Raw genomic sequence first — 12254 nt, 5'->3', positions numbered from 1 at the left:
GAACTGTGGACCTGGCTCTCACTGTAATATATATATTTAATTTTAGGGTCATAGACTGAGCCTTAAAAAAACCGATTAAGATTGCAGTGTGGAATTCTTCCATTGTATCTCTCAGTATAAAACTCAGTTCTGTAGATCAATTGATTTTCTCTTTTCATTGTTCTCCTTATGCTATAGCAGTTTAGAAAGTGAGAGACAAGATTCCTTTACCTTTCCCTGTCCCTTACAGAAAAAGGTTTGCAGAAAACCATCAAATACTGCGTACATCTTGCATAAATCATATGTAGAGACACATATAAGAGAGACATTTTGATCTAGAGGACAAAGGAGTAGGTGGAACTCGAGAGTTTTGCGCTTCCTTCCTAAGAGTCATTTACTTTGTTGTTACTATTAACCTTCTACCCTCTGTGTTTTCTATAGTGTGGATCCTATCAGAGATTTGGAGAGCTTAAAGTACCAACACAGACACTAGCCTTAGGTATTTAACTTTCAGCTTGACCTTAAAGAAAGCTGAGTGAATTTAGCTTTAGTTAGAAATTCGAGTCCACTTTCTGCTTTATATCCTTTTAAGTATCTCTTAGAAAAGAAAGTTTTTATTTTCTAAACAGTTTTCTATTTCAAGTTGGCTTATCTTTGGTTCTTTTTTATAGAGTATATAGCAAAGTACTGTATTTCAGAAAGAAGTGGAGTATTCTATAAAAACATAATCTCTTTTTCTTATGGAATGGTCCTTGACCTGCATGCTGTGTATCTGTCCCCTTTGCATCCGGCTCAGCAGCAAGCTTTTTATTCACCTCCAAGGGTAAAGTAAAGGGAGTGTAAACTTAAGAGAAGTAATATCAAAGCAACGTACTGTATACAAAGGACTATGGGTCACTTTGCACCTGGGATGTATCTGGCTAAAATTACCCCTTATATGATTCTGTAACCTTATTGGGGGCTCAGTGGGTGAAGTAGCAAGATAAGATGTGTGTAGTCTCTGAAACCACAGTTTCAGGTCCAGCAGGGCTGCCTACTTAACCTGCTCATAGATAATGTACTGCCATTCCGTTTCTTTTTATATTTTCTTGTCAATCAGTTAGCCTGACACACCTTATAAAAACCAGCAGTGTACCTGTTGTAGAATATCTGGAACTTCATGTCATTGGCTTAGGTCTAAATCCTCCTTCATCCATGCCCTTTGCAATTGTTCTGAATCCTGCCCTCAGAATTTAGTTATTCTTATTAAACTAATTGTACTGGTAAGTTGTTTCTGTGGTGCTTTGGATATGTTGGAGATGACTGGGTGTAGAAAATGTATGTTCACAGGAATGTCATTTATTGCTTCATATTTTTTCTGCTAATGATAGTGAAGACTACCTCTTCGGTAGTTTTAAAAAAAAAATTATTTAAAGCCTTCAAAGAATGTTCTGAACTGCAAACAGATATGAATTCTCAACTAACCACATAAATCCAGTTCTTTGCACACAGTAGAATAAATGAATGAAACTAGGTCTATGCAAAGGTTTTACCATACAGTCTTGGCATGAAAGAGTACTCCAGTTTAAGAGAGCTATAAATTGATTATCTTCAATATTTAAAAAGCTCCAATTTCAAAACTATTTTCAATAAAAATGGCAATAAATTTCCATTGTTAAGAGTGTTATTTATTCTTTTCCACAGTCACTACAGAAGTGTTCAAGACTTCCAAATTTCATACAGTCATGGATGGTCTATGATATCTTAAAATGACTTAGTACTGTCATCATGGATTTTAAATGATATATTGAATCGGTAAAAATCTGATTTTCTTAGTGAGTGTGGCTGTGATCTGAAATAAGCAGTTTAAGCTTTAAAAAATATAAATGGGAACTTTCTCATTCAATTAAGTAAATTCACATTTTACAATTCTTGTTCAATATAACCTTAATCCCTAAATTATAAATAACATTGATAATACTAACATTATTTTAGCTTGCATATTATGCTTTTAGTGTTTAAAAGCTGTCTAATCATTTAAGAAAAATCAGGAAAAATAATGCTCAGCATGGAATTGTGTTAATTTGTATAAATTTTCCCATGAATATATCCATTCAGAATTATACAAGCCATCAATGACTGTGACAGGAGTCTTCCCACTTATAAGTACTAGTTAAATACTAGTGAATACTGAACCTGACATCTTTATTTCTCAGTCAATTAACCTGTTTATTAACATGAATGAAACCAGACTGAGTTATATGAATTTTTAATAATAGTTTACAATGAAAATTTCAATAAATGGACAATAAGGATTTGAAGGCCAGGAGTTGAATGAAGATTGTGCGTTTGGTTTGTTTTGTTCTGTGGATGGGGCTTAACTAAGTCATAAAGAACTGAAGCTGCTTCAGCTGTTTCTAATATTACTTCCCTGGCAACCAAATTTATATTGTCTAGGAATTCTTTCCCTTTTTAGATGAGTTTGAGTAAAACTGTGCCAAATTAAAACTTTTTTTAGTAGCAAAAAACAGTAGCCATAGTAGCTAAAATCTGCTGGTTCTCTAGATTACCTATGAAACAGCTAGAAATGCTAAGAAGTGAAAAAGAAGAAAATAATCTACTCCAATTTCATATAAATTTGTTTTTAAAAGTGCTTATAACATTTCAAAATCAGTATATGCTTATATGTTCTAAGTATTTTTTTATATATTGCTTCATAACAATACTATGTGATAGACACTATTAGCTCCACTTTTCAGCTACAAAAACTGGGGCACAGAAAAGCTTAGCCAAAAGTCACTCAGCAAGTAAGTTGAGGAGGCAGGATTGAAACACAATCATTCCTCTGGAGCCTACACTGCCAATTTATTAAGCTCTTCAAATTGGCACAAGAGGGACTTCCCTGGCAGTCCAGTGGTAAAGAATCCACCTTCCAATGCTGGGGACATGGGTTCAATCCCTGGTCGGGGAACTAAGATCCCACATGCCGCGCACAGGGCAACTAATCCCACACACCACAACTTCTGAGCTCGCGCTCCTCAGCTAGAGAGGCCGCATGCCGCCAACTACAGAGCCCACGTGCTCTGGAGACTGCACGCCACAACTAGAGAGAAGCCTGCGCACCGCAATGAAGAGTCCGCGCACCGCAATGACAGATCCGTCATGCCTCAACAAAGATCCTGCATGCCCGCCATAAAACCATAATAAATAAATAAAATATTTTTTTAAAAATTGGCACAAGAGGGCTTCCCTGGTGGCGCACTGGTTGAGAGTCCGCCTGCTGATGCAGGGGACACAGGTTCGTGCCCTGGTCCGGGAAGATCCCACATGCCTCGGAGTGGCTAGGCCCGTGAGCCACGGCCGCTAAGCCTGTGTTCTAGAGCCCACGAGCCACAACTACTGAGGCCTGTGCGCATACAGCCCGTGCTCCGCAACGGGAGAGGCCACCACAGTGAGAGGCCCGCGCACCGCAACGAAGAGTAGCCCCTGCTCACCACAGCTAGAGAAAGCCCATGCGCAGCAACAAAGACCCAATGCAGCCAAAAATAAATAAAATAAATAAATTTGTTAAAAAAAAAAAAAGTCTACAAATAACAAATGCTGGAGAGGGTGTGGAGAAAAGGGAACCCTCCTACACTGTTGGTGGGAATGTAAGTTGGTACAGCTGCTATGGAAAACATTATGGAGGTTCCTCAGAAAACTAAAAATAGAATTACGGTATGATCCAGCAATCCCATTCCTGGGCATATATCCAGAGAAAACTGTCATTCAAAAAGATACATGCAGCCGTTCATAGCAGCACTATTCACGATAGCCAAGACATGGAAACAACCTAAATGTCCATTGACAGATGAATGGATAAAGAAGATATGGTATATACATATAATGGAATATTGCTCAGCCATAAAAAATGAAATAATGCCATTTGCAGAAGCATGGATGTAACCAGAGATTATCATACTAAGTGAAGTAAGTCAGAAAGAAAAAGACAAATACCATATGATACCACTTATATGTGGAATGAACCTATCAATGAAACAGAAACAGAATCACGGACATAGAGAATAGACTGGTGGTTGCCAAAGGGAAGTGGGGAGGGCAGAGGATGGACTAGGAGTTTGGGGTTAGTAGATGCAAACTATCACATATAGAATGGATGGAAAAGAAGGTCCTACAGTATAGCACAGAGAACTATAGTCAATGTCCTGGGATAAACCATAATGGAAAAGAATATAAAAAAGAATGTATATGTAGGTATAAGTGAGTCACTTTGCTCTACAGAAGAAATTAACACAACATTGTAAATTAACTATACCTCAATTAAAAATAAATAAATAAAAATGTGATATATATCAGTACATCCAATGGAATACTATTCAGCAATAAAAAGGAATAAATTTTGAAACATGCTAAAAAATAAATAAAAATAATCCATCTCCAGACACATTGTCACTTTGCATAATAAATGTGTAATCATAGTGATATGCAAATTAAAGCTACATTGAGATACCATTAGAATGGCTATAATCCAAAAGATAATACCAAATGTTGGTAAGAATGTGGAGAAACTGGAAACCTCAAATATTGCTGATGGTAATGTATAATAAATGGCCACTTTAGAAAAGGAGTTTTGCAATTTCTTAAAAAATTAAACAGGAGTTTACAAATAATCCAATTCCACTCCTAGGAATTTACCCCAAAAGAAATGAAAACCTATGTCCACAAAGAATTGTTCACCACAGCATTATTCATAATAGCCAAAAGCTGCAATCAATCTGAAAAATGGATTTAAGAAAATTTGGCATATCCACACAATTCAGTATTCGTTCACAGAAATGTTATTTCAATGTAAAGACGTTTCAAACATTCTTGCACCTTCTAAGTGTAATCTGAATGTTCCCTGGGATTCACCTGCCCAAGGGTAAAATGAAGGTCACATTTTCATTAATATAGAGATGTTACTAGTTGGAGGCTGAATCATTGGAGAATCTTGATTGTCCATGCCCACAGGTCTCTTCCAGTTATTTCTAAACATCCCCAGGTGATACTCCACACAAACTTAAGAACCAGTGCATTCTCGCTTTTTCTTTAATTCAACAAAGATTTATTGAATGACTATTATGGCATGACTCTGGGTACACAATGATAAAGTATCCCTACCTCTAGGAAGGGGTAACCATGGAGAGACACTAAACAACACATAAAATTTTCTCCAAAATGTTCTCTTCCTGAAAGCCTTTAAAGAGGATCCTAGCCATTATCAGTTCCCACACGAAATGACTAGCTGCCAGTGCCTACACAAAAAGGTTGTTTCCTTGCTGTCCTACCAGATATTAGTAGTCCTGAGGCTAATTTTCAGAGGGACACTGATGATATTCTGAAAAGATGTGAGAGATCTTTCTCCATCTCATGTCAAGCTTCTTCACTTGGGCTCTGAATTGCTCACAAGGTCCTTCATCAACATCAATCCCTCACCTTCTCAGGCAACCTGAAAAATAATATGATCTCCCGTGTACCTTCCTCTCCTTTTTGTTTCCACTATGATACAGTTACACCACTGCTTGTGAACTTATACTTACGGAACTTACAGATGTCTGGGCTAGGTGTCAGCTCCACAGACACACATTTTTCTCAATAAAGCCCAGCCTGACAGTCCACTGCATGAGATGTAATCAATTAGCAGAGGTGAAAGAAAAACCTATTTTTCTTTTGATTTTTAATTTTAATATGTGTGAAGTGTTTCTTAAAGAAACATTCTGTCAGAAAGCTGCTCATTTTAACATAAGGCATGCGTATGTTGCAGACATGTATCTATAGTTAGGTATATTAGCAAAAAAAATTATAATAATAGCTAGTCTGGATTTTGATCAAACACTTAAAATGAGTCATAATTCAGTTATGGAAATTACCAATAACAAAATGTTAATGAAAAATGTTTTATCAATAGCAGACTTCCAGAAATGTTGTTGTGTTAGAGCTTCCCAGCTTTCGTGTATAGATTATTTCAATCATTGTCTCTATTTTTTAAATTTATTTATTTTATTGACGTTAGTTGATTTATTAATGCTCTCCTTTCTTATACCTCTGACTATGAAACATTTATTCAGTTGCCTTACAGATGCAATCAAGAATATAAACAACATGGAGATATATCATATTATGTCTTGATCCCACACAATTGCTTTAATAATGATCAGAAATGGGCTTTGCACAAGTAGGATGTGAGTAATCCTTTAGTGTCTCTAATATCCAAAGCAGGGAGGAGACAGAGATATAGGTTTGCCTTCTTTTCATAGGGCTATAGTTATAAAGTCTACAACATTAGCTACAGAAAGACTACTCTCCAATCACACATTCAATCACAATATAATTTTAAATCAGCTTTATTGATGTGTAATTTACATATAATAAAATCTACCCATTTTAATTGTACGGTTTGATGAATTTTGACAAACATGTACTGTTGTATACACCATCACAATCAAGATATAGAACATTAATCCAAAGTTTCCACATGCTTTATTGCAGTCAGTCCTTTCCCCTCACCCCTGAGCCCTAGCAACCACTCTTCTACTTTCTTTCACTTAGCATAATGCTTTTGACATTCCTCCTTGTTGTTACATCTATCAGTAATTGGGTTTTTTTTTTATTGTTCAGTAGTACTCCATTTTATGGATATACCACAATTTGTTTATCCTTTCACCAGTTGATGGACATAGGGTTGCTTCCACTTGGGGGCTACTATGAATGAAGCTACCATGAACATTTGTGTACAGATCTTTGTGTGGACATATATTTTCATTTCTTTTGGATCAAGACCTAGAAATGGGATTAGTGGGCCATATAGTAATTACGTATTTAACTTTATAAGAAACTTTCCAAAGTGTCTGTAATATCCTAAATTTCTACCAAAAGGTGTAACAGTTCTAGCTGTTCCACATCTTTGCCAACACTTGGTATTGGTCTTTTTAAGTTAAGTCATTCTAGTATCTAGTGGTATTTCATTTGTGATTTTAATTTGCATTTTCTTAATGACTAATGATACTGAGCAAATTTGCATGTGTTTATTGGTCGTTCATCTATGTTTTTGATAAAGTGTCTATTCCAATCTTTTACTTAATTTTTATTGGTAATGTCATCTTTTTTTATTGAGTTCAGTTGTATATTCTGAATATAAGTCCTTTATTAGATTAACATTTTACAAATATTTTTGCCCAACATGTGGTTTCTCTTTTCATTTTCTTAAGTGTTTTAGAAAAGCAAAAGTTTAAATTTTGATGTATTCAAAATTATCATTATTCTTTTATCATTCATCCTAAGAAGTCTTTGCCTAACCCAAAAATTTTCTATGTGTTTTTTCCTATGTTTACTTCCAGAATTCTTACAGTTTAGCTCTTAGCTCATTCACGAAATGAGATTTCATTTCAAGTTAATTTTCATATACAGTGTGAGGTCAGTGTTCATATTTTCCATATAGACATCCAATTTTTCCAGTTCAATTTATTTAAAAGATTGTCCTTTCCCATTGAACTACTGTGGCACCTACTTTTGAAAATCAGTTGACAGTAGATGTGTTGGTCCATTTCTAGATTCTATTTTGTTCATTGACCCATTGGTGCCAATACTACACAGGCTTGATTACTGTGGCATTATAGTAAATCTTGAAACTAAATAGTATAAGATCTCCAACTTTGATCTTCTCTTTCAAATTGTTTTAGCTTGTCTAAAACAAATTATTAGCTTGTATCTCCATATACATTTTATAATCATTTTTTCAATTTCTACCAAAAAAAAAAGTCCATTGGAGTTTTGGACTCACATTGAATTATCTAGACAAATCTAGAGATGAGATTGATATTTTAAAAATATTTAGTCTTCTGATCTGTGAACATGGTATAGCTCTTTTTTGTTTATGTCTTCTGTAATTTCACTTAACAATTGTAGTTTTCATTGTACAGATCTTGCATACATTTTGTGCTAAATTTATCCCTAGATATTTCATGTTTTTATGCTAATTTAAATGTTTTAATTTCAATTTCCAGTTGTTCATTGTTTACACTATAGTTTTAAGAAAAAGTTAGAAGCAGCATTCTGGGAAGTAGTATCAATTAAAGACAAAAGGAAAAGGTGGCCCTAAATGATAATTCTTTCTAATGAAGAAAAAATTATAGCAATAGAATCGCTGAATAACAAAAGCCATGTGAAAGACTCATCATTGCTGACTGTTACTTTCACTTTTATATTCAAGCATGGGAAATTACTATTTATTCATAATGAATTGTAATACAGAACATACCCAGAGACCAGTGAAGAGAAAAGGCCCTCTACCTAGGGTCAGGAGGCTTAGACTTGAGTTGTCACCTGCATACTGAAAAAGTATATAGTCCAAGATAAATAAACCTTGACGAGCACTTCCTTCTTTTTCATTTTTGTATTCAACTAACAGTTGGTGAGTGTTCACAAAGAGCCAAACACTGTGCTAAGTGCCATTAAATGGGACAAATGCTATACTCCATATCATTAAGGGGTTATAAGAAAAGCTCAAATGAGAAAGGGTTATATGAACTATTTTGGTAAACTAAAATATAAGTTTAATGTGCTGCTATTACTTTTATTACAATTGTGCCATGAAAATCTTTTTTATAGGTGTTATTCCTTTAATACAGAGCTCATACCAAAATAAGGAAGTGTCTCTGGAAAAACATTAAATGGATTAGAGCTAGAGACTCCTGAAATTCATTACTCCATGACACACCAAAACCTCTTCTATTAACCTGTAACTGAATGGTACAAGTACTGTGTAAATCCATAGATGTGAAGACTTACTTGTTATTTTTAAAACCTGCAAAGGGAAAGAATGGGCTTGAAATTTATATAGCTTTTTCCTTCCAGATGAAGGAGGTAGGCTTATTAATTTCTATTAATAGGACACCTCCTGCTGACAGTTTTTCTATTAGAAATCTGGCAAACTCACAAATATGACAGATGGACTGAGAATTCAGAAGTATGCCAAAAGACTTTATGTAAAGTGATGCATTCAAAAAATATGCCAGTTTCCTTGGTTATAGATTAATATCCGAACAATTAAAAATACTTGCTTGAAAAATACTTTTTTGTTCTTTGTATTTTTTATTTTTTTAGGTTTGATTCTCATAAAGGTTTCTGGTGTCAATTACTGGAAGAAGGTAAAACAAAATGCCTTGGAAAGAGCAAAGGAAGAAAATACCCTCCAATGGATCCTGAGGTAAGTATAGAGCTTAAAAGTACAAACTAAATAAGCAAAATGATACATAAAAATATATCTATTTTCTTATAAAAGTGATTAAAATAAAAATTCACCCTTTATAAAAATTAAAAGTGACATTTGGATTAGAATGCATTCAGGTTGCTTGTTTTGATTTTTCCAGTGATTATCTTACCTGTCATGCAAGAATAAAAGAAAACAATAGAATTTGCCATTTTGAATCAGAACAAAGAAGGCAACATCTCATTCCAAAAGGAATGATACATTCACAGAAATTTTAGCACTAAAAATGTTAACTGAAACCAAGACAGGAAATGTATCAGCTGGAAATTGAAAATAGGCCCAAAAGATTTTATTTTCACTGTCTAAGTCACTCTCTAGTAGTAAGTGTGGCCTGCATAATAATATTAATTATTGGTATACTAAGTTTTGAACTGTTAATATGTTAATAAGATGAAAGAATGAATATATTTCCCAAATGTGTAAGATACTAGCAGATAATTTAGGCTCTGGAGAATGGAGACACCCAAACCTAGCAGTAGGTATGTAGCGCTTCGGGTTTATTCTGTTCCAAATGGTGACATAGTGATCACTTAAAGCTACAGTTTTCCCACTTTGTAGACGCTATATATTTACTTTAAAGCTTATTTCACATATATTAAAATTTATTAATATTATTTTGATTTCATAATCAGTCCAGCTAACATATAGTTTGGACATAAGAATGCAAGTAGATTGATTTTGTAAAAAAAAATTTTTTTAACTCAAAAATGAAGACATTATTTGGCATTGTTTTCCCACAATGTTTAATATATTATGGTAACTAAGAATCCTGCAGTGGTCCGAGAATCCTAACATGGTATGAACTTGTCTGGATACTTTTTAATACTTGAAGACTTTAAGGACCTTTTTTGCAACCTGATAGAGACAGAGCATCTATCAAGCTAAGCTCACTAAGCTCACAATTAAATTCTATCTAAAAGGCATTGTGGAGGTTCTTGTTCTTTTGTTAAACAAGTTGCATTCTCAGAACTCCAATTTTCTTTGGTGGGTTATTAAAATATACCTTCAGAGCACTACGAAAACAATCCTTACATATTAATAAATATTCAAGGGCAATTCCCATTGTATTTCAAGACAGTAATATAAAGTATCTCATTTTCATGTATGTCAAAGCTATCTCTCTATATATTTATTAAAACTAAAACATTCAAGACACTGTAGAACATCTTTCTTAGTATTTTATTTCACTCCTATCAAACACATACTGAGACCTAATATTAAATTTGTGGTAGAGAAAGATAAGAAAAACATAACTTTTCAGGATATCATTATTTCCATATCTCCCAACAAGGTTACTGCGTAATCCATCCCTAAGATATTTTTTCTCAAACACCTCTGACACCAAATGTGTGAGTTTTCCATACCAAGCAATTCTCCAATTTTCTGCAGACACCAGCTAGGTATCCTGCAGTTTAATCCAATTCTGACACTAACTATTCAGGGTTAGTGTAGCCCCACAGATTAAGGGCTCAGCCCCACAGAACTGCCCCCTTCAGACTCCAGTAACAAGTAGTGGGTTCCCAGGTTACTCACACTTCTGTCCAACTTGGCTGCAAATCAGGGGTTCCCTCATCAGGTTTTATAATTTGCTATAATGACTCACACAACCCAGGGAAACACTTCACTTCCTATTATTATAAACAAAGAGGTACTTAGGACAAGGTCCAGAAGGGTCCTGAGCACAGGAGCTTCTCTGTCCCTGTGGAATCTGGGGTGTACCACCCTCCCAGCACATGGATGCATTTACCAACCCTGAGTTATGGAGGTTTCGTTGCACAAGCATGGTTGATTAAATAATTGTCTGTTGGTGAATAACTCAATCCCCTGTCCCTCTTCCCTTCCCTGGAGGTTGGAGGGTGGGGCTGAAAGTTCCAACCCTCTAATTATATGTTTGGTTCCTCTATAGCAACCAGCCCCCATCTGAAGCTATCTAGGGGCCCATAAGAGTCAAGTCATAAGCAGAAACTCAGATAAGGTTTAAAGGAAATTATTGTAAATAAGAAAAGCCACTCTTTACACCCCTGTCACTCAGGAAATTACAAGGGATTTAGGAGCTCTGTGCCAGGAACCAGAGTCAAAAACCAAATATATATTTCTTATTATATCACAAAATCATATACATACTGGATTTATTTGAGGGAGTAGAATAGCTGATTTTGTGCAAATAGTGCCCAGAGAGGAGGCAAGAGTAATGGGTCCTTCCTGGAGGTAATGGAAACACAAATGTGTACACAGATTAGAATAGGCAGTACTGTCACCACACTGCTTGCTTCTCCTGCTACGGAAAAACACCAGAACCCTTCCTCACAAATATCACCAAAACATCATAGGATGGAAATTAAGAATGCTGTTAGCCTACTTCCACTTTGACTTTGTTTATCAAAATATATTGTAGAAAGGGAATAAAAACTGACATTTTAAATGAACCACTAAGTCTATGACCTCTCCAAATCAAAAGCATTTAATAGATTCTTTAATAATAGGCCAATAAACAACCTGATATTGAATTTATTATACGATTCCTTCTTTTACCATATATTATGATTCCCTCTTATTACACTAATTTCATGAGTTTGCATGAAGTAGACTACGTTGGCATACTTAGCAGATATCCTATCTGTGATTTATCATCTAAAATAGTCCCTTTCTGAATGATGGTCAGATAACAATGTATGTACAATAAATCCTGCATATCACTGAGTTCTGTCCTAGTAACTTTTGGCCTGAATATATTAGACTCTCAAATAGGACATGTTGTACATTACAAGTCTCATATCAGTTATCTTGCCATATGAGAGAGCAGAGCAACAAGAAGAAAGGGTACTTGATTATACGGACCAACATGCACAAATAATAGGGCACAGGACAAGGGTTTGGCTACAGAGGCAGCACTGATACAGACAGCCAGGTTTGAAAATAATGCCAAAAAGACCAAAAAGTTGAGGTATAGTTGAGATACTCCTCAGTAACAGGAGGTACGATCCAAACT

General features: G+C 35.1%; 1 protein-coding gene across 7 annotated transcripts in view; it reads left to right on the top strand.

Annotated features, from left to right (window-relative positions):
- The window catches only part of LOC115857181 (bifunctional heparan sulfate N-deacetylase/N-sulfotransferase 3), a 156123-nt gene that overhangs the window by 139598 nt on the left and 4271 nt on the right, over positions 1-12254 (top strand). For all 7 annotated transcript variants that reach the window (XM_060298999.1, XM_030863976.2, XM_060299005.1 and 4 more), the window contains exon 13: positions 9100-9202. In XM_060298999.1, coding sequence (XP_060154982.1) covers positions 9100-9202 — 103 coding nt within the window. The remainder of the gene's footprint in view (positions 1-9099; positions 9203-12254) is intronic.

Source organism: Globicephala melas, chromosome 5 (assembly GCF_963455315.2).
Source record: "Globicephala melas chromosome 5, mGloMel1.2, whole genome shotgun sequence".
NCBI lineage: Eukaryota > Metazoa > Chordata > Mammalia > Artiodactyla > Delphinidae > Globicephala > Globicephala melas.
The sequence above is the reverse complement of the archived record's forward strand: the minus strand, read 5'-3'. Positions and strand labels throughout refer to the sequence as shown.